The sequence below is a fragment of the Apodemus sylvaticus genome, chromosome 20 (genome assembly GCF_947179515.1).
Source record: "Apodemus sylvaticus chromosome 20, mApoSyl1.1, whole genome shotgun sequence".
Taxonomy (NCBI): Eukaryota; Metazoa; Chordata; class Mammalia; order Rodentia; family Muridae; genus Apodemus; species Apodemus sylvaticus.
Window position 1 is genome coordinate 84,230 of NC_067491.1, and position 27,093 is coordinate 111,322.

The following is a 27,093-nucleotide window of genomic DNA, read 5'->3' on the forward strand; positions in this document are numbered from 1 at the left end:
ACAAATTTCTTTGCTTTCTGTCTTTGGTTTAATTTTCTTTGCCAATTCAGAGTAGAGTTAGTCGTTTAAAGCAAAAGAAATGCCTTGGAGATAATGTACAAATAATATATCAGAGGAGTACATCTTAATAAACTTGGTTAACATGAGCCATCCGGTTATGAGCACTGCTGTGAGCAGTGGGTTTGCTTCCCTGTACATTGTTTAACGATCATTGCAAGCTAGAGACTGACCCTATGCCTACTCGAAGGAGGAGTGTCTACTGAATGCAGGAAAGTGTAGGGACAACTTTGCAGTTCAGGCCCAAGTTCTACTGTAATGCCAAACTCCTCAGGTCTGGGGCAGTTCTGTGCCTCAAGTGGAAGCCGGGGCTGGGAAACAGCAGTTCAATCTGTCACAATGGGAGCTGTTCCTGTCACTCAAGCCTCACTAGCCAATCAGAGACTCCAGATGGACCGGGCAGTTAGAATGGCACTTCCGGTCCTCCATACTGCAGTCTTGGCTGAGGCTCGGTGGAAGTCTCTTGTGGTTTCGTGTGCTTTGCTGTGACCTGTTGCTGAGATCTGTGGGGAGAGCTGTGCGAGCTTGCAACCGGCGCCATGGTGAGCTGGACCGCTGTCCAAATGCGGGCAGATCCGCGGGAGCCCGTGTGGCGTTTGTCCAGGGGCTGCGGGAATCCGTGTCAGGTGTTATTCCGTTTGTTCACTGGAGTTCCCTGCAGCTCCCTGAATGACCTCATTGAGTTCCCTGACTGCTCTTGCTCTGAGTATGGGGAGCGGGAGCCCTTGTGCAAACACAGCCTTGTTGCTGACGTCATCATGCAGTGAGCACCTCAGTTGCTTTTATCGTCTCTAGGGAAGGCAGATTTTCTGACTCGCAGAGCTCTTCTTCTAAAGTTTTGTACTTGGCACATGACATTCAGGTGTAGGATCCGTCTGCAGTTAAGTCTGTGCAGGTGTAAAGTCTGTGTTATTAAGACATTCGACTCTAGATAGATGCCACGGTGATCCAGTCACGTGTGTTAGTAAGGCCAGTCTCACTGTGTTTCCCTGCCCCCGTTGTCAAAATTGGCACAATTTTAATTGTGTGGGTTTTTTCCTTCTCATATTTTGTTGATCTTTCTATTCTTGCCCAGAGAGTTGTTTTTTCTTTGATTGGTTGGTTGGTTGGTTGTGTATGGGGGTTTTGTTTGTTTTGTTTTGCTTTGTTTTGTTTTTGAAGCAGGATTTCTCTGTGTAGACTAGGCTGGCTTGGAACTCACAGAAGTCCAATTGCTTCTCCTTCCCCAGGGCTGGGATTAAAGGTGTGGGCCACCACTGTTTAGCTACAGTATAGTCCTTATTGCAGATGCAGTTGATAATTGAAGTCAGAGGATGTCACTGTGTGTACTATATTTATTCAATCTTTTGTTGATCAATTTTCATTCATGAATACTGTATTGATTCATTCTCATCAGGTTTCTGTTGTTGGTAGCCTAAATTGTTAGACTTTTCATTGAACCTATGCTGAATCTATAGCTCAAAAATCTATATTTTAATATGATAGTGATATAATAGCCAAGATGGCAGGAAACCACATAGTTACTTTCTACTCAAGGTTAGCTCAGCTCCCTGCTAAGGCAAGTTCATCCCAGTGTACCCCTGAGCCTTTTTCCTGAGGAGCTTTTAAGCACAACAAACATGTTGACAACCTGAGAAAGGTAGTACATATAGAGACTATCCCATAACGATGGACTTTGATGGATTAGGCCTTTGTTTTTATTGTTGGCAGGTAGTGCTGTCTATGTGCTGAAGTTACAGCTTGAATGGTACTGCCAGCATAGAATCAGGGCCCTTGTTACATTCTCCATTGGTCTTAGTGAATGTATTAAATCATGGCTTCATCCTATTTTAGCTTAAGATGTAGGGACCCACTGTTAGTACAATTAGAATGAAAATTAAAGGCCCAGTCAGTGCCAAAAGCAGAGTAGTTAGCCAGGGGACCAAGAAAATGGAGACTACTATCAATTTTATCCCTAACCATAGCAAGAATTTTTAAATTAGTTGAGGTTAACTAGCATAGAAACAACAGTTTTTTTCCCCAAAGCCAGACATATTTCTTTTCTATCAGAAGAAGTAAGTCAAAGCCTTTTCAAGTTTGTAGGATCATTTCTGTAAGGGACTTTAACTGTTGTTTTAATACAAAACTTTTAATAACATTAGATCCTGATCAACCTGTGTACTTACTTTGTAAAGGATCAAAAGAGACACATTTATGTGTATTTATGTATTATGTGTATTTATGCTCACAAAATAGTCTAGAAGGCTCAGCAATACTGTTGGTTATCCAGATGAATTAACTTATAAAGCAGAACATTAATATGGATTGTTACCATGAGTTTTGTCAGTCAGTGTATATTGTGTTCCTCTACATATGTAGTACAAAGGGACCATGTGGCTAAGGAAAAATTAGCAATCTTGGCTGAATTCTCCTTGGAATGTTTAACTCCATCCCCAGAGTCCCTTCCTGTGGAATAGCGCACAGTTGATTCTCTGGCTTTTTCCTGTTTCCCCAAGGCCAGAATACTTTTAAGGGCTTATTTCTAGAATCTTCAGTTTTAGAAACCATATTTTTGTAATGGAAACTTTCTTCTTTCTGGCAGCCAGGGGGCTCAGCTGCAGGGCTGTGTAGAACTGTAAAGTCTGTATTTCTATCTGCATAGGTAAACTCCTATATCTTTCTTTTCTTTAATACAACCTGACATCAGTTGTATTACCAACCAAAGGTCAAAATGAGTATGGGTTCCTGGTTTATAGTTACATTAGCTAATATCTCCCCAGTATATGTCTTTTTCTACTTTCCAGATCCAGGCCTGGGGCAGTGGAGGTTGTACCATGACCCTTTGTTCATAGCACAGTAAGACTCAGGTGGAGGTGGGGAGGAAAGGAGTGGAAGGACCTGGAAAACCAATGAAACCTTAATTTGAATTTGTCCATAGTCCAGATACAGACATTTGGCAGTATTTATAGCATTTACTTTTTGATCTGGATCCAGTGGTGGATCCATGGTGTAATGCCAGCTACCTTCCCTTACTTTCACAGAGTGGAGAACACTTTTTAGAGTTCTTGCAGGTTAGATGAACTGTCCCTTTGGCTACTTGACCCAGACAATATCATTAGACAGGAACAAAGGCATATTGGTGGTAGACTTGGAGGTTGGCTGGTTCTCTCAGCTCAAGACTGCACTTAGTCACTTGAAAAAGGAATGGTTGGAGAATTCTGCCAAATGCAGTCTCTGAGCCTGTGAAAGAGCATAGTGCAGTATACCTACCCCCATATGGTGAAGCTGGCAAAGGAGGGAGGCATATACATTCTTGAGGTCCCATTTGTTGATTGTTGATCTTAGAGCACAAGTCATTGGTGTTCTGTTCAGGAAATTTTCTACTGTGCCCATGTGCTCGAGGCTCTTCCCCACTTTCTCTTCTATTGGTTTCAGCGTATCTGGTTTTATGTGGAGGTTCTTGATCCACTTGGACTTGAGCTTTGTACAAGGAGATAAGAGTGGATCAATTTGCATTCCTGTACATGCTGACTACTAGTTGAACCAGCACCATTTGTTGAAAATGCTGGCTTTTTTTCCCCACTGGATGGGTCTGCCTAGGTCAGGGATTTTGTCTGAAAGCCTTGGTAACAACAGCTGATTCTTTCTCTCTAGCTGAGTTAGTTCCCATGATTCAGACTGTTTGCCATTGTGTATTGGAGGTGTCTTGTTTATCTCTGTGGCTGACATCTCCCCATTCACACTTTCATGACTAAAACCACCCCCACTTCTCTGCTGTAACTGCTTCCATCACCAAATTCTTCTTCACCTGCTCCTCCCCTGCCTTCTACTCCCTACCTGCTCTTTCAGTCACCTGCTGCCCTTCTCACCTGCTTCTCCCCCACCTACTCTTCCCCAGTTTTCTCTTCTACCTAGCTGTTCCTCTGTTAAATACTCCTCTTCTCTAGTCCTTCTAAAGTGGTTTCCCTTTCAATCAGTGAAGCAGGATTGGCTTATTTGCTCTATAAATACTCCTTAGGTATTAAACACCTCTCTTTTACCTTATTTCTTTAGTTAAAAGTCCAACATCGTATGAGCCTCTCTATACTATGTTCTCATACAAGGACACCTGCAATGTACTGCCTGTGTTGTCTACATGACCCATCTTCCTCCTCAGAATCATTATTGTCATGGAACATATAAGTGTGAGAATGTATTTGTCTTTATTCTGGTTCCATTGACACACAGGGAGGACAATGAGATCACTGGCTCAGGACAGACCTTATGAAGGAAGGACATTAAGACCTTAACAGGTAGGGACACATCTTCCAAACAGGATGAGTGGCAACTACAGAATCAGGGCAGCATTGACATTCTGAAAAATCATGAAAATTTCCAATGAACAGATAGATTTGAACAGTTGTCATGGCGTGACAGTATTTTTTGTGTTGAGTGATTGTATTCAAGTCCCTGGAGTAAATAAATCATGTTGAGCCAAAGATCTCCTAATACACAGATCTAGTACAAGTAGTTGGGCAGACTGAGGCAGGAGGCCCTTTCTAGGTCTATAATACTTCACACACTCCTCCACCACTGTCAGACACCAGAGCACATAACGTCAGGGAAAATTTTTCTGAAGTTGATTTTTTTACCTTCTATACATAACTGGGATCAAACTCAGGTCCTCTGCTAGTACTGGTATAGCAAGCATCTTTACCTGCTGAACCAAATCACTGACCCACTATTATCTTTTTTAAAGACCTCTTCCTCATCCTTCAGAGACAGAATTTGAAATATCTTTGTAGCCCAGGCTGGCCAGGACCTATTTTCCCCACTTACCCAGAATGACTTTGAGCTTTATTTTCTGTCTCAGCTTCCAAGTACTGGGATTGAAGATCAAGTCTGACACAGAATTTTACAAATGCACAAATTTCTCTTACACATCTATACTCTTTGCTTTCTTTCTTCCCTTTTTATAGTTCTCTGAGAGTGTTTGACCTTGTAGCTGTCCTAGAACTCACTCTACACCTTGCTGCCCTTGAATTCACAGAGATCCACCTGCCTCTGCCTGAGTGCTGAGATAAAAGGCATGCAACAACCATTCTGCTCAACCCCTCTTTTTTTTACAAACTTTTTTGGATATGTATCCTAAGTTAACCTGGTCATCAGAATCCTGTTGCATTCACCTCAGGAGTGGTGGTATTATAAGGGTGAATCAGAATGGCTGGCCTGATATTGGAGTTAGCAGGAGAAATATACTGGTTGCAAAGACTCAACTGTGGCAGATGAATCTATGTATTGTGATGATATGATGGATAACAGGACTGATTTTGGAAAAAATTAGTGTATCTCTCTCTCACAGGGGTAGGTGTTGGTAGGTATGTGTAATGGCTTTGAGGGTAACCTAGAACTTGTTAGATCTTTCAGGATGACATTGTACCTTTTTTTTTTCAAGACAGGGTTTCTCTGTATAGCCCTGGCTGTCCTGGAACTCACTGTGTAGACCAGGCTGGCCTCGAACTCAGAAATCCGCCTGCCTCTGCCTCCCAAGTGCTGGGATTAAAGGCGTGCGCCACCGCCACCACCACCGCCTGGCAACATTGTACTTCTACAATGCTTATGTCTGTCAATTACTGAGACTGTAGCTGTGTACTATCACACCCATTTTATCTAGTGCTAGGAATGAACTGATATTTCCTGCATGCTAGAAAACATTCTATCAAATGAGTGATATACTCAGGCACTGAAACATTTAATCTACATATGCTTTAGACATCAGGTATGGTTTCCCCACATCATCAGTTCTCTCAATACAGTTCACTTGTTCCACAATCTGGAACAAGTTATATCCACAAAGACAAGAGTTCAGACCCAGAAGAGCCTTCACAATGTCCATTGTATATCCATATTCCCTGGTGAATAACCAGCTATAAATCAACAGTGGGTTTTGGTGACCTCATAGTGTATATCTTTTAGCACACACAGGTCACAGTGGTTATGTAGCAGCGGTGTGGCCCAACTTAGCTAGCAAATCATTTTACTTACACTTAGAGGTAGCTGGTGGCTATATAGGACAAGATATATCACTATTTCTACAAATGGTAATGACTTAACTACATTTTCACACAGTTTCAGGTTCCAGATTTGTTATGCTCTCACATGCTCTTGATGCCTGTATTTGTCCTTAGCTACTCTACAAATTCAGACTGAGTTTAGTCACAGTGGATCCTTTTTCCCACATCAATAGTATACTAAGATCTGTCTTAAGCATTTTATTTAGCATTGGCCTTTACTTTTGATGCTGTCCAACTATCAATCAGTTCTATTAGGTTGCAGTTTTCCAAACACAAATTTAATCCATGAAAAACGCTTCATTTGTTCCCATGTTACCCTAAGGAAGCTGGGCAATGATAATGTCATAACTTGGTAGGAAGCCAGCTATGAGAGCTTTGCTTCCTATTGCCATCCTGGCAGTGTGATAAAGGAGTTCAATTTTGGTCATGGTCACACATAGTTTTGATGGATTTTTTTTAAATTTTGTTTTCTATTTTCTTTTTTACAAATTCTGAACTAATATCTTTGAGATGTGTATAAAGATTCATGCTACAGCACATGTATGAAACATAGGGGAAGTTAAAGGAGTGGCTTCTCAGATTTGGTTGCATGTGCCCTCCCACACTCAGCAAACTGTTCCTCTCATAGCACTCCCTTCTAATTCACCATTTTCAGTACACTGGTCCCAGTTGCTCTATTTTCATTTTGGGGTAGAGAATACTACATACTCATTCTTGAGACAGCCCCATACTTGGCCAGCATCTGTCCACTGAGATTTAAAGAATAATTTATTTTGAAGCAGCATCTGGCTAAGTTCTCCAAATACTTTGTCAACACTCTGTAGTCATATCAGGCCTTAAACTAGTGATGCTCCTGCCTCACTCTTCTATGTGGTGGAATTCCAGATCTGGACCATCACTCAGCTCTAAATTCATATATGAAATTAGTAATATGAGTCTGTCTTCTTTTAAGAAGTAGTTTAGATAAAGGTATTTTACTTATGGTTTTTAAAAACATATTTTTAATACAATTAATATTTCCTTCTCTATTATATGGATTTTATCTCCAATCTCTACTAGTCTTGTTTTTATAAGCCCTGCCTTTCCATGCATAGATTCTTTTGTTTCCATTTTCAGATTTATTTTTAGCTTTGAGATGATCCTTTTGGTGACAAGTCCTATGGTAGGCTTCTCACATGCCCTGATGAAAATACCAATGGAATATTACTTTTGTGTCCAGCCCAAAGGCAGACTTGGGAAGGGCTGATCTGTTGCTTGAGTGAATCTCTTGAAGGAGTCAGTGGAACCAGGCTCTTCAGCCTAAGAGACTGTGATTATCAGTCTCATAGCCACTGTGTACTTACTCTAACGTGTCCTGTGTTCTTCTGGCAACATTGCTAAATTATCTTTCCCCATTGGCTTTCCCCATTTTTCCACAAATTGGTTTTCCCCATTCTCCATGTATAAATAGTGTATAAGAGCTGTATATCTTAATGAACTTGATAAACATGATCCATCTGGTTACACAAGACATACTTATTAAGCTATAATTTGTGTCTGTGTGTGTGTGTGTGTGTGTATGTGTGTAATGTTTAACTTCTCTGTTTTTTATAGCTTTGGTTCTTTGGATAAACTAAGCCATAAAGAAAATTACAATAGCCTACACTGCTGCAATAAATTTTCCAGTTTTTCTTAGATACTAGAAGAGCTTCAATTCAAAATCATGATTTTTTTTTTTAAGACTGACTGGGATGGAATCTAAAGTCCTAGTCTTATAAAAGCTATCAAATGATTGCAAATTGTTAATGATAATTAAGAAATGGAAGTTATTTATCATCTTTAAAATGATCATATCTTTTAGCATGTTCAGAAATAAAGTTGAAGCCATGCTAAGAAATGATGCAACTAATTTCAAGCTTTTTCAACCTCCTATTTTATGTTTGCAAGGTAAAGTTTAGATCAGATAAGTGAAAACAGGAAATGGTTGTCAAACTCAGATATGCTTGATGGGGAGTAGCCCTCAGTCCTGTCAGAGACCTCCTGATTATGGCATTTAAGATGTTTAAACTTATCATGACAGTCAGAGACTTCCAAATTGTAGCACTGACCACCACCACTTCTTCTTCAAGAAGACAGTTGACACAACAATGGACTCCATCTGGATTGCGGTATGCTAACCACTGGGAAAGTCTGTCCCAATGCTTAACCTGCTACTAGGGCCTGGCCTGAACTATGGACAAACAGGATACCCAGAGATTTAATTGCCCTATGTTCCCTTTTTGTTGTTGTTGTTTTGTTTGTTTTTTGTTTTGTTTTGTTTTGTTTTGCTTTTTTGGATTCATTTTTTTTCAAGACAGGGTTTCTCAGTATAGCCCTGGCTGTCCTGGAACTCACTCTGTAGACCAGACTGGCCTCAAACTCAGAAATCTGCCTGCCTCTGCCTCCCAGAGTGCTGGGATTACAAGCGTGCACCACCACGCCCAGCTGCCCTATGTTTCCTAAGACAAAGTGAGGTTGATATCTCACATGTTCCTCCTCCACTGAAAAAGCCTCTCATCTTCTGGGCCTGATAGCCAAAGACTTCCTCTACCTGTGTTGCCATGTAGACCAAAGGTGCCTGGGACAACTGTCTAGGTAGTGGGCAATGAACTAGTCTCTGTCATTTTATTTGATATATAGGCAATTTGGATTTTACTTCCTGCTATAATTTGTCTTTTTCAGATCTCTATTAGCATCGACAGCTAGGTTGTCAGATTGACAAAAGCAGAAAACCAACTCCTTCCTTCAAAGTTGTAGCCACCTTATTAGTCCATTTCATATGTAAAAATCAAGTCTTTCTTTTTCTAGATTTACTGGGTCTCTTTTTATGAGGTAGATTTCAGTACAGATTAATGATGATATATTAAAAGCTTATCTTTTGTACACTAAAAATTTCATGTAAGTTTCAGGGAGTCAAGGAGTTCATAAGACTTGGATCCACCTCTCACATGTCAAATGGATTACAGACAAGGACTGTCAGTCAGTAGCCTATTTCCTCACCTGCTTATTCTTGAGGGTAGGATCTATTCCCCTTTCAGTGGTCTTGGAATGATGACTGGAATTTAAGACTTACAGATTACAACTAGTTATAGATAGTTGAATCCAACTTGAAACCTTAGTAGCCTTGGGTGTCGCTTCAACAAATGTAGCTTCTGGTTGGCATCATCCACAACAGTCATGCTTAAGCACACTAAGAGACTGCCTTCATTGCTTCCACCAGACCTGATCCAAGTTTTCCCAGGTTCCCAAAGGGAACTGGGTAGCTAGGGAAACAAGGGATTATACCATGCACTCAGAGAAAAGATACATGCTTAGGCCTGACTTTAGAAGCCTCCAATTGTTTAATTACTTTACTTAGACTGGGTAGAGAAAGTTGTTTTAAGGAAGCCTATCATCCACCCAAGATTTAGAGTAAATATTTTTTCTTTTGTCTGGCTCTTTCTGTATCTCTTGTTTCTTTCTCTTCTTCTTTCTCTCTGCTTCCATTAGTATCTCTCTTTTAGAGTGCTTTTTTGCTTGGGTTATATTTCTCTCATGGTTTATATTAGCTCAACAGCCTAGCACATGTATGTTTGAATGCTTGATCCCCAATTAGTAGAACTAACTGTGTTCTTAACTAACTAGTTAAGAGGTATACCCTTGTGAGAATAGGTTTGTCTCATTTGTTTAGGTGCCTCACTATAGATGAGATTTGATGTTTTGGAAGACCAGTGCAACTCAAGTGTTTCTTTCTGCCTGCATGTCTATATCTGGATATAACATTCAGCCTTATGCCTGTTCACCTAAATGTTTTCTTTCAAGATGACAGTGGAGTAACCCTATGTCACTATAATCAATCCCAAAAATATTCCATTATGAGAGTTGCCTTGATCTTAGCACCTCTTCACAGCAATAGAACAGCCACTAAGGTATGATATTTATGTAATATTTTGACGTTTTCTCTCTAGTCTGTACTTGTCCTTTGTGACCAAGAAAGGCTAAATGAAAGAATAACGGAAAGATCTCTAGACACATTGGCCTATGGCACAGTTACTCATGACTCATTCAGGTCCGTAAAGGAAAAGAGCAACAACGGGGACAGAAATTGATAAAACCTGTGTGATTTGGGAAGAAAAATGTACTGCACCTTTTATCAAACATTTGACTATGGAAGGAAGAGACAAGGTGATTTCCAGTTCCAGAATACAGCTTCATACAGAATCTGTTGATACTTTTTTCCAGTGAGGCAGAGTCCATGCAAAGCTAGAACTTCTCATGGTTGTATCATCTATGTACTACTTTTCCTTGAAAGAACAACACAAATTTTAAGGTTTTTCTTCATCTTTGTGTTCAGTACTGTTGCAGTCATTTGGCTGATAGAGCTGGTAGAGTCTGATCCCCAGTGAGGAGATTGGGAGAGCTCATTTCATGAATCCATAATAAAGAATCCTAGGTTGCATTTTCAAACCACAAGATGTTAAGATATCCAAGTTTTGAGACACCTTCCATGCATGGAAGGAGTGGAAATAGGCAAAGAGAAAGGTATATGAGATATTTCACAGAGAAAAAGCCATCTAAGCCCTTTGAAAATGAATCCCCAGGTATCTACATAGCATAGCAAGATTTGGCATTTGCTCAACAGGGTTTTATGGTTGCTGCAATCCTCCTCCTCCTTCTCCTTTTTTTTTTTTTTTTTTTTTTTTTTTTTTTGCAGGAAAGGAGATGAGTATTTTGTGCCATTATGGGTTGGGAAGATACAACATGTATTTTGATTTTACAAGATGTCAAAGTCAAGAGATTGCCTTGAGTGTTAGAAATATCTGATTATATGTCAAAGTATTGGGACTGTGACATAATGTGGAGCTCTTTGTTATTAGGGTAAATGCATTTTGCATTCTGAGTTGAGTGTGAGCCTATCATGAGCTATGTGAAAATGTGGCGGTTTGAATGAAAAACCTCCCAGGTATGATGATATAGTAAAATATTTGTCTCTGGTTTGTGGTCTTCATTGTGGTGTTTAGGATACCTTTAGAATGAGGATCCTTTTGGCAAGAAGTTAGTCTCTGAGAATAGACTGAGTGTTTATACCCTTGTCACACTTTTCTTCTTTTTGTGGCTGAAATTGCACAACACCTCTCTCATGCAGCCACACAGTCAGCACCATTACAGATTCCATCCCTAAGTGATATATGGTAAAATAGAATCAATTGCTGTTCTTTGAAAAGCCATTTTTCTTATCTGATATCTTTACATTCATTTTTTGCCTTATGGAATTATGTTTTTCTACATGTCTAGCATTTGTTATTGTGCTGAGCTTTACCCCCCATCTTGACTTTTGAACTTTTGCAGAGGATATAAGTTTTTATACCAGAATGGCATGCATGCATGACATTAATATTGATCTCCAGAATGGTGGAATTGGAATTGTATAGCATTCTCTTTGTCCTTCTATATGTTTTCAAATACATTTTAAAACTTACACATGAGTTTTTTTGGCTATATTTGTAAATGTAAACCATGTGAAAGCCTAGTATACACTGAAGTCAGAAGAGAACATTGAATTCTATTTTCCTGGTGTTAGGAGTAGTTAGGAGCCTCAAAGTGAGGGCTAGAGATTGATCCAGTTTTTTTGTAAAAGAATCAAATGATCTTCATGGTGATACCACCTTTATATAGCCTATTTTTTTGTTAGTAGTGTTGCTAAATTATTTTCTGAGGATTGTCATTTACTATTCTTTTTTTATTAACCTATTATTCTTTTTGAGAAATCTTTGATCTATCAGTAACTTATTAAAAATATTTTCCATAGGAATATTCTTAGCCTTACAGTTTATACGGGATCACTCCAGTTTTCTGATAGACAAGTAGGTTTCTGAAGTAAACATTTAACTCTCTTTGGAGGAAATTTGAGTCATCCCCTGGGTGCTTTCTATCTTTTTTGTTTGTTTGTTTATGTTTCTTTGAGACAGGGTCTCTTTATGTATTGTTGGTTATCCTGAAAAGCCCTGTATAGGCTAGGCTGGCCTTGAAATCATTGAGATTCACCAGCTTCTACCTCCTGAGATCTGGGATTAAGGATGCACACCACCATATCCATCTTTTCAATCCATTTTTGATGTTAGTAATTTTGATACAATTTTGCTGATATCTGATCCATCATGCCTTTCTGTTTGTGTATCACTTTGTATGTATTAGGAGTCACTTCTCCTACTGTGCCATATGCTATTCAGTGTGAACAGAAATAAGAGGCATGATTCTCCTTTTCTGTTTCCTGCTGAAATGAGTTGGTGATTGCATTTGAAAATTTGTGATATGAAATTAATATGTTCATCACACAGAATTCTGTAACTGTATTTTCAATGGAGTATATGTTTACAATTCAGTCAGTATCACCATTTCTTTCCTTAATTAATTATTTTATTTACATTCCAAATATTATCCCCTCTCCTGGTGTCCCCCCAGGTATCTTTACCCTGTCCCCTATCACTTTTGCCTCTGAGAGAGTGCTTACTCACGCTGGGCATCCCCCTTCCCTGGAGCATCAAGTATCTGCAGGATTAGGCACATCCTCTCCTACTGAGGCCAAGCAAGGCAGCTCTCTGCTACATATGTGCCCTAGGGGCGGCCAAGGACCAACCTGTGTATACTCTTTGGTGGGTGGCTTAGTCTCTGGGAGCTCCCAGGGATCTGGGTTAGGTGGCACTGTTGGTCTTCCTACGGTGTTGCTATCCACTTCAGCTCCTTCATTCTTTCCCTTAACTTTTCCATAGGAGTCCCCAACCTCAGTCTAATGTTTGGCTTTAAGTATCTGCATCTGTCTCGGTCAACTCCTAGGTAGATCCTCTCAGAGGACAGCCATGCTAGGCTCCTGTCTTCAAGAACAATGTGGCATCCGTAATAGTGTCAGGACTTGGTGCCCATCCATGGGATGGATTCCAAGTTGGGCTGGCCACTAGATGGCCTTTCTTCAGTCTCTGTTCCATTTTTGTCCTTGCATTTCCTTTAGACAGGAACAATTCTGGGCCAAAAATGTGAAGATGGATTGATTACCCCACCCCTCCACTGGAGACCCCTTTCTCATCTAAAGGTGGTCTCTTCAGGTTCTATCTCCCCAGTTTTGGTTATTTCGGCTAAGGTCACCCTCATTGAATCCTGAGCACCTCTCACATTCCCAGGTCTCTAGGACTTTCTAGAGGTTCCCCATCCCCCACCCCCTGAAGCCACATATTTCCATTCATTCTTCTGGCCCTCTGAGCTTCTGTCCTGCCTCCTCCCATACCTGATTTCCCCCACCTTTTCTCTTCCTCTTTCCCACCTAGATCCCTCCCTCACTCTGCCTCCTGGGATTATTTTATTCTGCCTTCTAAGTGAGATTGAAGCATCCTCACTTGGACCTTTCTTCTTGTTAAATTTATTACATTCTGTGAGTTGTATCATAGATATTCTGTACTTTTCTGACTAATAGCCACTTATCAGTGAGTATATACCATGCCTGTCCATTTGGGTCTGAGTTACCTCTCTCAGGATGATATTTTGTAGTTCCATCCATTTACCTGCAAAATTCATGATGTCCTCCTGAGTACTTTGTATAAATTAACCACATTTCTGTATTGATGCTTCAGTTGAGTGACATCTGGGTTGCTTCCAGTTTCTGAATATTATGAATAAGTCTGTTATGAACATAATGGAACATGTGTCCTTGTGGTCTTTGGGTATGTGACCAGGAGCTGTAGAGCTAAGACTTCAGGTAGAATTATTTCCAATTTTCTGAGGAACTGCCAGATTGATTTCCAGAGTAATTGTACCAGTTTGCAATCCTACCAGCAATAGAGAAGTCTTCCCCTTTCTCCATATCTTCATCAGCACGTGATATCACTTGAGTTTTTGATCTTAGCCATTCTGATTGGTGTAAGGTGGAATTTTAGGGTTATTTTGATTTGCAGTTCCCTGATGACTAAAGATGTTGAATATTTCTTTAGGTGCTTCTAGCCCTTTGAGATTCCTGTGTTGACAATTCTCTGTTTAGCTCTGTACCCCATTTTTAAAATAGGGTTCTTTGAGTCTCTGGAGTCTAACTTCTTAAGTCCTTTGTATATTTTGGTGTAATGTAGGGTTAATGAAGATCTTTTCCAAATCTGTAGGTTGCTGTTTTGTCCTATTGACAGTGTCCTTTGCCTTACAGATTTTTTTCAATTTCATGAGGTTGTATTTATCAAATGTTTTTTGTTTTTTTTAGTGTTTTTTTATTCGATATATTTTTTATTTACATTTCAAATGATTTCCCCTTTTCTAGCCCCCCACTCCCCAAAAGTCCCATAAGCCCCCTTCTCTTCCCCTGTCCTCTCACCCACCCCTTCCCACTTCCCCGTTCTGGTTTTGCCGAATACTGCTTCACTGAGTCTTTCCAGAACAAGGGGCCACTCTTGCTTTCTTCTTGTACCTCATTTGATGTGTGGATTATGTTTTGGGTATTCCAGTTTTCTAGGTTAATATCCACTTATTAGTGAGTGCATACCATGATTCACCTTTTGAGTCAGGGTTACCTCACTTAGTATGATGTTCTCTAGCTCCATCCATTTGCCTAAGAATTTCATGAATTCATTGTTTGTTTGTTTTTTTCTCTTAACCTTTTTATTTTGAAATGTTCTAAATATTTTTTATTCGATATATTTTTATTTACATTTCAAATGATTTCCCCCTTCCTAGCCCCCCCACTCCCAGAAAGTCCCGTAAGCCCCCTTCTTTCCCCTTCTCCTCCCACCCACCTCTTCCCACTTGCCCGTTGTGGTTTTGCTGATTACTGCTTCATTGAGTCTTTCCAGAACAAGGGGCCACTCTTCCTTTCTTCTTGTACCTCATTTGATGTGTAGATTATGTTTTGGATATTCCAGGTTTCTAGGTTAATATCCACTTATTAGTGAGTGCATACCATGATTCACCTTTTGAGTCTGGGTTACCTCACTTAGTATGATGTTCTCTAGCTCCATCCATTTGCCTAAGAATTTCATGAATCCATTGTTTCTAATGGCTGACTAGTACTCCATTGTGTAGATATACCATATTTTTTGCATCCACTCTTCTGTTGAGGGATACCTGGGTTCTTTCCAGCATCTGGCAATTATAAATAGGGCTGCTATGAACATAGTAGAGCATGTATTCTTATTACATGGTGGGGAATCCTCTGGGTATATGCCTAGGAGTGGTATAGCAGGATCTTCTGGAAGTGAGGTACCCAGTTTTCGGAGGAACTGCCAGACTGATTTCCAGAGTGGTTGTACCAATTTGCAACCCCACCAGCAGTGGAGGAGTGTTCCTCTTTCTCCACACCCTCTCCAACACCTGCTGTCTCCTGAATTTTTAATCTTAGCCATTCTGACTAGTGTAAGGTGAAATCTCAGGGTTGTTTTGATTTGCAAAAGAAATTCTGGGGGAATCAGTATCCGTGACCTCAAGCAATACTACAGAGCAATAGTGTTAAAAACTGCATAGTTTTTAACTCTCCAACTCTCCAACACCTGCTGTCTCCTGAATTTTTAATCTTAGCCATTCTGACTGGTGTAAGGTGAAATCTCAGGGTTGTTTTGATTTACAAAAGAAATTCTGGGGGAATCAGTATCCCTGACCTCAAGCAATACTACAGAGCAATAGTGTTAAAAACTGAATGGTATTGGTACAGTGACAGGCAGGAGGATCAATGGAACAGGACTGAAGATCCAGAAATGAACCCACACACCTATGGCCTCGACAAAGAGGCTGAAAACATCCAATGGAAAAAAGATAGCCTTTTCTACAAATGGTGCTGGTTCAACTGGAGGTCAGCATGCAGAAGAATGCGAATTGATCCATCCTTGTCTCCTTGTACTAAGCTCAAATCCAAATGGATCAAGGACCTCCACATAAAGCCAGACACTCTGAAGCTAATAGAAAAGAAACTGGGGAAGACCCTTGAGGACATCGGTACAGGGAGAAAGTTTCTGAACAGAACACCAATAGCGTATGCTCTAAGATCAAGAATTGACAAATGGGACCTCATAAAATTACAAAGTTTCTGTAAAGCAAAGGACACCATCAAGAGGACAAATCGGCAACCAACAAATTGGGAAAAGATCTTCACCAATCCTACATCAGATAGAGGGCTAATATCCAATATATATAAAGAACTCAAGAAGTTAGACTCCAGAAAACCAAACAACCCTATTAAAAATGGGGTACAGAGTTAAATAAAGAATTCTCACCTGAAGAACTTCGGATGGTGGAGAAGCATCTTAAAAAATTCTCAACTTCATTAGTCATTAGGGAAATCAAATGTTTGTTTTAGAGGCTGAGCCACTGGTGTTCTGTTCAGGAAATCTTCCCCTGTGCCATTGTGTTTGAGGCTCTTTCCCACTTTCTTTTCTGTTAGATTTAGCATATCTGGTTTTATGTTGAGGTTCATGATTCACTTGGACTTAAACTTTGTGCAAGGTGAATAAATAAATGAATTTGCATTATTCTACAAGCAGAATACCAGGTAGATCTGATAAAACCATTTGTTGAAGTTGTTTTCTATTTTCCACTGTATGGTTTTTGACTTCCTTGTCAAAGATCAAATGTCCATAGGTATATGGGTTTATTTGTGGGTTCTTCAATTCTATCCATGGATTGACGTGTGTGTCTCTGTATCAACACAATGGGTTTTGTTTGTTTGTTTAGTTTTTAAATTGCTATTGTTCTCTAGTACAGCTTGAACTCAGGGATGGTGATTTCCCCTAGAATTTCCTTTATTGCTGAGATTTTTTTTCTGTGATCCTGTGTGTGTGTGTGTGTGTGTGTGTGTGTGTGTGTGTGTTCTTTTCCTAATGAAATTGAGAATTGCTCTTTCCATGACTGTTGGAATTTTGATGGGGATTGCACTGAATCTTTTGGGAAGATAGACATTTTTACTTATTAATCCTACCTATCCATGAGCATGGGGAATCTTTCCATTTAGGAAAGATCCTTCTTTGATCTCTTTTTTCAAGGACTTGAAGTTCTTGTCCAGGTCTTTCCCTTGCTTGGTTAGAGTTATGCCAAAATGTTTCATAGTATTTGTGGCTATTGTGAAGGGTGTTGTTTCCTTAATTTCTTTCTCAGCCAGTTTATCATTTATATAAAGGAAGGCTACTGATTTGTGTGTGTTAATTTTATATCTAGCCACTTTGCTGAAGTTATCAGCTGTAGGTGTTCTCTAGTAGAATTTTGGCAGTTGTTTATGTATAGTATCATATCATCCACAAACAGTGATAACTTGACTTCTTCCTTTCTAATTTGTATCCCCTTGTTCTCCTGTTGTTGTCTGATTGCTCTAGGTAAAACTTCTCATTCTATATTGAATTTATAGAGAGAGTGCACAGTCTTGTCTTACCCCTGATTTTAGTGGGATTGCTTCAAGTTTCTCTCCATTGGTTTACTGTGCATTGCCTTTATCATATTTAGGTAAATTCCATGAATTCCTGATCTCTCCAAGACTTTTAACATGAAAGGGTATTGTATATTGTCAAAGGGCTTTTTTTTAAAGCATCTAATAAGATGATCTTGTGATTTTTTTCCTTTGAGTTTGTTTATATAGAGAATTACATTGATGTATTTTCATATATTGAACCATCTCTGCATCTGTTAATGAAGACTACTTGATCCTAGTGAATGATGTTTTTGATGGGTTCTTTGATTCGGTTTGCAAGAATTTTATTGAGTATTTTTGCATTGATATTCATAAGTGAAATTGGTCTGAAGTTCTGTTTCTTTGTTGGGTCTTTGTGTGGCTTAGGTATCAGTAACTGATGCTTCATAGAACGAATTAGGTAGTGTTCCTTCTGTTTCTATTTTTGTAGAATAGTTTGAGTATTGGTATTAGCTCTTCTCTGAAGGTCTGGTAGAATTCTGCACTGGCTTTTTTTTTTTTTTGAGGGGGAGTTGGGAGATTTTTAATTACTGCTTCTGTTTCTTTAGGTGTCATAGGAGTGTTTATAGTTTACCTGATCTTGATTTAACTTTGGTAAATGGACCTGTCTAGAAAATCATCCATTTTGTCTAGATTTTCCAGTATTGTCAGTATAGGCTTTTGTAATAAGATCTGATGATTTGTTGAATTTCCTCAGTTTCTGTTGTTATATCTCCCTTTTCATTTCTGATTTTGTTGATTTGGATAAACTATTGTATGTAATTTTAATAAAGCACACTACTGCCTTTGACTGGGAGCTGAGACCCAGGCTCTAGTCACTCCCAGTTCCCTTTTGTTCCTCCCAACTTAGCTTAGACAGGCCGCCAGCACTGACCTGGCTTTTTTCTCCGTCCCACCTTCACTCCATGGATGAAAAGCACTCAGACAGCTTATTACTTTAGAATTTGCCTGCTAGCACAGTTACTGGGCTAAAATACTTCCTTCATGGAAATGTGTGCCCTTAATAATTTATTTTCTCTGTCTTTCCCTTCAACCTAAGTTTAATGGCTCATATCAGATAGCCCCCTCCACCCTCCTTGGCCATATCTGTTGAGGCTTGTTTTGTGTTGGATTATATGGTCAGTTTTGGAGAAGGTTTCATGAGGTGCTGAGAAGAAGGTATATTCTTTTGTCTGGGTGTGAAATGTTCTATAGCTGTTCATAACTTCTTTTAGTTTCACTGTTATTCTGTTGAGTTTCTGTTTTAGTGACCTGTCTGTTCTTTGGTGAGAGCAGCATGCTGACGTCTCTCAGTGTTCCATCTGTGCTTTGAGCTTTAGTAGAGTTTCTCTTTTGAATGTGGGTCCCTTGTGTTTAGGGCAAAGATGTTAGATCTGAGGCTTCCTTTGGTGAGTGTGATGTGTCCTTTCTTGTCTCTTGATTACTCTTGGTTTGAAGTCTCTTTTTGTAGATATTAGAATGGCTACTCCAGTTTGTTTCTTGCAACTATTTGCTTAGAAAACTTTTCCAGCCATTTACTCTGAGGTAATGTCTCTTTGTTGTTGTGTTTCTTCTATGCAGCAAAATGATGAATCCTGTTTATGTATATAGTCTGTTTAGCCTGTGTCTCTTTATTGGGGAATTGAGTCCATTGATGTCGAGAAATTGTAAAGACCAATGATAGTTTCTGTTATTTTTCTTTTTAGGGGTGGTATTTTGCGTGTATGATTATCTTTTGAGTTTGTTATGAGATGATTAAGTTCTTTTGTTTTCTTTAGCATAGTTACTCTCCTTATGTTGGAGTTTTCTTTCTAGTATCCTCTGTAGGGCTGGATTAGTAGAAAAATATGTTTAAATTTGGTTTTGTTATGGAATATCTTAGTTTCTCCATCTATGGTTATTGAGAGCTTTTCTTCATATAGTAGCCTGGCCTGACATCTGTGCCCTCTTAGGGTCTGCATGGCATCTGTCCAGGATCTTTTTGGCTTTTAGAGGCTCTGTTGAGAAGTCTGGTATAATTCTGTTAGGTCTGCCTTTATATGTTACTTGGCCTTTTCCCCTTATAGCATTTGCTATTCCTTTTTTGTTCTGTACATTTGGTATTTTGGTTATTATGTGGCATGAGGATTTTTTTTTCTAGTCCAATCTATTTGGTGTTCTGTAAGTTTCTTTTTTTTTCCTTTTCTTTTTTTTTTTCTTTTAGTTTTTTGGATTTGTTTTTTTCGAGACAGGGTTTCTCTATGTAGCCTTGGCTGTCCTGGAACTCACTCTGTAGACCAGGCTGGCCTCAAACTCAGAAATCCACCTGTCCCTACTTCCCAGAGTGCTGGGATTACAGGCGTGTGCCACCACTGCCCGGCTTTTTTTTTTTTTTTTCTTAATAGAGATGTTTTACTTTTAAAATGGCCTAGAAGGGAATTTCCTCCATAATTATTTTAGACAAATATAGTGATGATTTGGGGCAATCTGTAGCCTTTTATGTTGCAGTTGTGAGTACCTACAGTCCCACATATCTGTACATTCATAATACCCCACCCACACTTTGCCCCAAGTCACAAATGATGGTCAGCAGGTGCTACCGGTTGTTCCCACATCATTTGGAAAGTAAGGATTATTTCCTCATCTCATTTGCTACTTTAGCCAGTGTCCAGGACAGGATACATAAATGAACTCTCTTTCTCAGGGGCCTCTGAGACTTAATGAAAAAATCTATCAGGGGTTCATTTGGTCAGCTATGGCTTACTAAGTACACCTTAAGTGGGGATGGAAGTTTCTGGGTTTTTTTTTCCTTTTTTTTATTTTTTAAATTCTTTGTTTACATTCCAAAATGCTTGTTTACATTCCAAAATGCTTTCCCCTTTCCCAGTTCCCCCATCCCCATATGTCCCATAAGCCTTCTCTACACCCATAGTTCAATCACCTCCCTCCTTTTTCTCTGTCCTGGTACTCCCCTACAGTGCTGGATCAGGCCTTTCCAGGATCAGGGCCCTCTCCTTACTTCTTCATGGGAGTCATTTGATAAGTTACTTGTGTCATGGGTATTCAGAGGTTCTGGGCTAGTTAATATCCACTTATCAGTGATTGTATTCCATGTGTATTCTTTTGTGATTGGGTTACCTCACTTAGGATGATATTTTCCAGTTCTAACCATTTGCCTACAAATTTCATGAATTCATTGTTTTTAATGACAAATGAGACCTCATAAAATCACAAAGTTTCTGTAAGGCAAAGGACACTGTCAAAAGAACAAAACAACAACCAACAAACTGGGAAAAGATCTTCACCAACCCTACATCCGATAGAGGGCTAATTTCCAATATATACAAGGAACTCAAGAAGTTAGACCCCAGGGAACCAAATAACCCTATTAAAAATGGGGTGCAGATCTAAACAAAGAATTTTCACCTGAAGAAATTCGGATGGCTGAGAAGCACCTTAAGAAATGCACAACATCATTAGTCAGTAGGGAAATGCAAATCAAAACAACCCTAAGATTTCACCTCACACCAGTCAGAATGGCTAAGGTTAAAAACTCAGGAGACAACAGGTGTTGGCGAGGATGTGGAGAAAGAGGAACACTCATCCACTGCTGGTGGGACTGCAAGAAGGTACAACCACTCTGGAAATCAGTCTGGAGGTTCCTCAGAAAACTGAACATGACACTACCGGAGGACCCTCCCTGCTATACCACTCCTGGGCACATACCCAGAGGATTCCCCGGCATGTAATAAGGACACATGCTCCACTATGTTCATAGCAGCCTTATTTTTAATAGCCAGAATCTGGAAAGAACCCAGATGTCCCTCAGTGGAGGAATGGATACAGAAAATGTGGTATATTTACACAATGGTTCTGTAAGTTTCTTATATGTTTATGGCCATCTCTTTCTTTGGTTAGGGAAGTTTTTTTCTATGATTTTTGTTGAAGATGTTTTCTGGCCTTTGAACTGAAATCTTCACCCATTTCTCTTTCTGTTATTCTGAGGTTTGATGTTTTTCTTCTGTCCAAAGTTTCATGGATGCTTGGATTAGGAACTTTTTACACTTAGCATTTTCTTTGACAGATGTATCAATATCTTTTATGGTATCTTCTATGCCAGAGATTCTCTCATCAATCTCTTATATTTTGTTGGTGATGCTTACCCGTCTGTAGTTTCAATCCTCTTTCCTAGGTTTTCCATCTCCAGGATTCCTTTCATTTGTGTTTTATTTTTTCTATTTCCATTTCTACATTTCTTAACGGATCCATTTGTTTCCTCTTTAAAGACTTGTGCCTGTTTGCCTGTGTTTTCCCGTAGTTCTTTTATGTAGTTATTTATATTCTCCTTAAAGGCCTCTATCATCTTTATGCAATGGAATTTTAGGTCAGAATCTTGGTCTTCAGGTGTGTTACAGTATACAGGGCTTGCTGTGGTAAGAGAACTGGGTTGGTGATGTTCCATATTTTACTGACTTCTGTTATTTATGTTCTTGTGCTTGTCTTTTGCCATCTGTTTATCTCTGTTTTTAACTGGCCTGGGTTTCTCAGACTGTAGCAGGCCTCCTTGGAGGCAGGTAGTGCTGTGTGACCTGGTTAGAGTAGGCCTACCGTGTCCCTGTGTCCTTGTGTCTACTTAGGTCAGACCTCCTGGGAGACAGGCTAGCTTTAGTGTCTGCGAGGAGGCATGCCAGTTTGTGTTCCTGGTTGTGACAGACCTCCTGGGAGACAGGTGGGATGTTTTTCTAGTTATTGATATCCTCCTTAAAGGCCTCTATCATCTTCATGAGATGGGATTTTAGGTCAGAATCTTATTCTTCAGGTGTGTTAGGGTTTCCAGGGCTTGCTGGGTTAGGAGAACTTCGTTCTGATGGTACCACATTACATTGTCTTCTGTTGCTTTTGTTCTTGTGCTTGCCTTTCACCATCTGGTTATCTCTGATGTTAACTGGCCTGAGTGTCTGAGATTGGAGCAAGCCTCCTGGGAGGCAGGCAGTATTGTGCCTTGTTAGGGAAGACCTCCTGTGTCCCTGGTTAGAGCCGTCCTACTGTGTCCCTTGTTAGGGCAGACTTCCTGGAAGACAAGCAAGCTGTAGGCTGGGGGTGGAGGGTGGGACCAGGCATGCCAGTCTGTCATGGGTGCAGTGGAACTGTAGACCAGAAGGGCAGTGTGACTCAGGCAGAGCAGGATAGAACTCATGCATATTGGGCTCTGTGGGGTTCACCTTTGTTCCTGGTTAGGGCAGACTTCCTAGGAGACACTCAGATTGTGGGGGTCCCTGGTGCAGGCATACCTTTCTCCAGAATCATCATTTCTGTTATGTGTTTGTGTGTATGTGTATAAATATGTTTACTATATGTACATTTATGCTCTCTATATATATACATACATATATGTGGTATGCTTTAGGATGCAGTGACTTTTATGGATGTGCATGTGAACTTCTCTCAGGAAGAATGGGCTTTGTTGGATCCTTCTCAGAAGAGTCTCTACAAAGATGTCATGCTGGAAACCTACTGGAACCTTACTTGTATAGGTAATAACATGAAATTTCCTTCACTTTATAACTTAGGAAAACAAGCCTTTCTTAAGAGATGAATGCTCTTCTATAATTTTGATTGTGAAAAATGAAGAAAGTGGTGAATAAATTAGGCATTGTTCCAAGGTTCAGTGAAAATAATAATTTGAATTTTACATAATTTCCAACAATATCTCATACATTTTCTGGTACTATATTTTAGGCTATGAATGGGAAGACCACAATAGTGAAGAATGTTGTCAAAGTTCTAGAAGACATGGAAGGTAATTTTCATGTGGAAGCTGATACATAATGTACCTCTGAAGAAATTTATAATGAAGAAAAAAATGTAACTAAGCACAGCTTTATGAGGATTTTTAAATTCTTACACACCATACAGTTCAATCTCAGGTAGCTAATCAGTAGCCCTTTAAGTAACAAGAGAAGGAACCAAAGCCTTAGAAGATGTCACAATTTTAATCATAGCCTCTTAAGAACCCTTTTGTATAATTGTCTAGCTACTTAATTTTACTCCATTGAAATATCATAAATGACATACACATTGATTAGGGTATTAGTGTATGTTCAAGAACTGTTATAAATGAATCATAGTAAAGCTAGTGTTACTCATATACTTGTAGTAGCTTACTGTAGTTTAGTAGATAGCAGTTTATAAGAGTAAAGAAGATTGTTGTGGTGGAGAAACTTGAATCCCTATACCATGTGTCTATGGGAAACAGAGCATTAATTAAACTGTTTAGATATAACGTGAACATCTTTTATATGTTATTCTTCTTTTAATAGGTATTTCAACCGTCCTCGATATAGTACATGTAAAGCAAAGGGCTATGGAAAGAAGCAGTGCACCTCTCTCTTTCCCAGAGCAATTAGAAGACATGTAGACATCCACACAATAAGAAGACATGGTGAATGTGATATAAATTTACAAGTAAATGGTTTTCCAGTTTCAATGGGAATACATCAAAATACTCCCATTGGAGAAAAGCCTTATGAGTACAAGGAATGTGTAAAATCTTCTGTCTGTCCTGGTTTACTTTGCATATGTAGTGTGATGTACACTATAGGAAAATGTTATGAATACAATCAGTGTGGTAAAGATCTCAGTTCTTTTTCTCTTCAAAGATGTAAAATAGCTCATCTAGGAAAAGGAAGTGATGAATGTGAGCCAAGTAGTAAAAGCTTTAACCATCACAGGTATCTTAAAATACAGAACACAACCTACAATGAAGAGTATCTCTGTGATTGTATTCAATGTGATAAAGCCTCTTTACAATTACACCAAAGAACTAATTGCAAAATAACATCCTATGAATATAATGAAGGACATAAAGACATTACATTTCACAGTAATCATCACATATGTAGAATGAATACTAGAGATACAAAGTATGAATATCATCAATGTGGTAAAACCTTTGCATGTCCTAGTTACCTTCAAATACATGAAAGAATTCATACTAGAAAGAAACCCTATGAATGTAATCAGTGTGGTAAAATTTTTGCATATAAAAGTCATTTTCACAAGCATCAAAGAACTCATACTGGAGAGAAACCCTATGAATGTAATCAATGTGGTAAAGCCTTTTCATGTAATGGTAATCTTCAAATACACGAAAGAATTCATACAGGTCAGCAACCTTATAAATGTAATCAATGTGGTAAAGCCTTTGCGTATAGCAATAGTCTTCACAAGCATGAAAGAACTCACACTGGAGAGAAACCCTATGAATGTAATCATTGTGGTAAAGCCTTTACATGTCACAGTACCCGGCAAATACATGAAAGAATTCATACTGGAGAAAAACCATATAAATGCAGTCAATGTGGTAAAACCTTTGCACGTAATAGCCATGTTAAAATGCATGAAAGAATTCATACTGGAGAGAAACCCTATAAATGCAATCAATGTGGCAAAGCCTTCGCATATCACAGTCATCTTCAAAGGCATGAAAGAACTCATACTGGAGAGAAACCTTATGAATGTAATCAATGTGGTAAAGCCTTTGCATATCGCAGTAGCCTTAGACTACATGAAACAAGTCATACTGGAGAGAAACCTTATGAATGTAACCAATGTGGTAAAGCCTTTGCCTGTTCCAGCTATCTTCAAATACATGAAAGAATTCATACTGGAGAGAAACCCTTTCAATGTAAGCATTGTTGTAAAACCTTTTCATATCGCAGTAGTCTTCACATGCATGAAAAAAATCATACTGGAGAGAAGCTCTTTGAATGTAAGAAATGTGGTATATCCTTTGCATATCTTGGTACTCTTCAAAATCATGAAAGAATGCATACTGACAAAAAGAAAATTCCCCCAAAGGCTAATAAATGAGGTATAGTAGTTCAAACCACATTCATTTTCTCCACTGACTTCTCTTACTGGTGCTTGAGTATCGGTACAATTATTACATCATTAAAATGTTGTCTCCTTTTCAAATTGCAAACATATTGTCATCTAAGGATAAAGGAATCCATTGTCTCATGACAATTTAAATAGTAAAATCTTTGTGTAAATGAAAATGTTATTTATGTTGTCATTATTTTTTGTATTACATAAGTTTATACTAAGGAAAATATACTTGTTCTTAACATTTTCTCAGAATCACAAATGAATAACAGAGAATTATCTCAAGGATTGAAGGTGGTTGCTGCTAAGCTTGTTGACCTGACTTCATTCTCTTGGATAGCTACATTACTCATTGCAAGTTTTTCTCTGAATAATATACTTGGGCTTTATGCATCCCAACACACCACATTGTAACATAAATATTGTTGAAAATAAAATAAAGCCAATGAGTTCTCTCACCAGTTTAGGGCACTTGCTGCCAAATTTAACTAGATTGGTGTGGTCTCTCTTTTGCACATAGAGAAACTAGAGAATAGACACCCATAAGATGTTCACTAACTAGTATCTGTACACCATTGTACATGTGTATACACACAGTTTAGAAATTTTAAAAAGATAAAATTAACAAAACAAAGAGATTAACCAAAATATTGAGAACATAGGACCTTACTTACCTGTTACAGTTAATACATTGTAAAATTCCAAGAAGTATTACTGTTCAAAACACTGAGGGTTCCTGTTTAACTCTTACATTATCCTTTCATTATCTGCTTCAAAGATAGGTCATTTTAAGAACACATGTGATCTAAGTAGAGTGGTGCATACATGAGGTGAATCATGAAGAGAGGTGTCTGGTGAAATGATCCATCGTTTCCAGGCATTGCAATACTAGGACTGTATGTGTGAACCAGAGTATATGTTCAGATATTGAGCATAACATTGTAAAGCAATGTGAATCATGTGTAAATCTATTTCATTGAAGAACCTGAATAGGTAAAAATCAGTGAAGCTTCTCTAGAAATCAGGGCGCCCTTGCCTACTTTTGTGCCATCTATAAGTACTATTTGTGCAGAAAGTATCTGCTGAAGCCTGAAACATCTAGGAAATAGACTAGCATGTTTTTATACAAATCAATAGGTTCACCGAAAGAAAACTAATTATCAGCTTGGAAGGGTTATATGGAAAAAGCCGTGCTATCATCTGAAGCATTCACTAAAATTTACAACTGTTTTTATCATAAGGAATAAAAATTTTTATTGGTTCTTGACCAAATAATTGTTTTGTCTGAGACCTGCCCAGAATTATCAATCCAGAAACCACAGGCTAATATAGAGTGAAAACTTTTTTGGACTAATATATACATTCTGTTGGCCTATTATCACAGAGCAATTCCATAGTGATGCTGTGAGAAAGGATAGCTAATAATGCAGGAACAGTATAGGAATATGAGGTATGCTGAACTTGAGTATTCCTAAGTGCATTTTTGTCCTGCTTTAATACTATACATGCAGGTTCAGTGCATTCATTAGGAGATGAAGGATTGAGATTCCTCTTAAGAACATCAAATAAAGGTTGCAATTGTGCTGTGGGAATTTTAAACATAGGTCTAACTCAATTCAAGTCCCCTAGCTGTTTTTGGAAAACATTTGAGATTTCCAGATGTCTTTTCTAAGCTGTACTCATTTAGGAATGACTATTGAAGGCATTATCAATTTTTCTTGATAGAAGATTGGAATAATACAT

At 38.9% G+C, this 27,093-nt stretch overlaps 1 protein-coding gene across 2 annotated transcripts; it reads left to right on the forward strand.

Moving 5' to 3' along the window:
* Positions 1–477: 477 nt before the first annotated feature.
* LOC127670754 (zinc finger protein 431-like) lies at positions 478–26,602 on the forward strand. 2 transcript variants are annotated; one of them, XM_052165254.1, is made up of 5 exons: positions 478–599; positions 4,264–4,328; positions 22,871–22,997; positions 23,203–23,263; positions 23,784–26,602. In XM_052165254.1, the coding sequence occupies exons 3-5, from the start codon at positions 22,886–22,888 to the stop codon at positions 25,333–25,335; spliced, it is 1,725 nt and encodes a 574-aa protein (XP_052021214.1). In that variant the 5' UTR covers positions 478–599; positions 4,264–4,328; positions 22,871–22,885; the 3' UTR covers positions 25,336–26,602. The 2 variants fall into 2 exon arrangements, with proteins under 2 accessions (XP_052021214.1, XP_052021213.1); XM_052165253.1 differs by lacking the exon at positions 4,264–4,328 and having other exon boundaries at positions 23,784–26,601.
* The last annotated feature ends 491 nt before the right edge of the window (positions 26,603–27,093 follow it).

What these genes read in the sequence shown, in the direction of transcription:
- LOC127670754 (XM_052165253.1), top strand. An exon ending in CTGGAACCTTACTTGTATAG is followed by an intron (nt 22,998 to 23,202) that starts GTAATAACATGA and finishes ACTATATTTTAG; the next exon opens with GCTATGAATGGGAAGACCAC. An exon ending in AGTTCTAGAAGACATGGAAG is followed by an intron (nt 23,264 to 23,783) that starts GTAATTTTCATG and finishes TTCTTTTAATAG; the next exon opens with GTATTTCAACCGTCCTCGAT.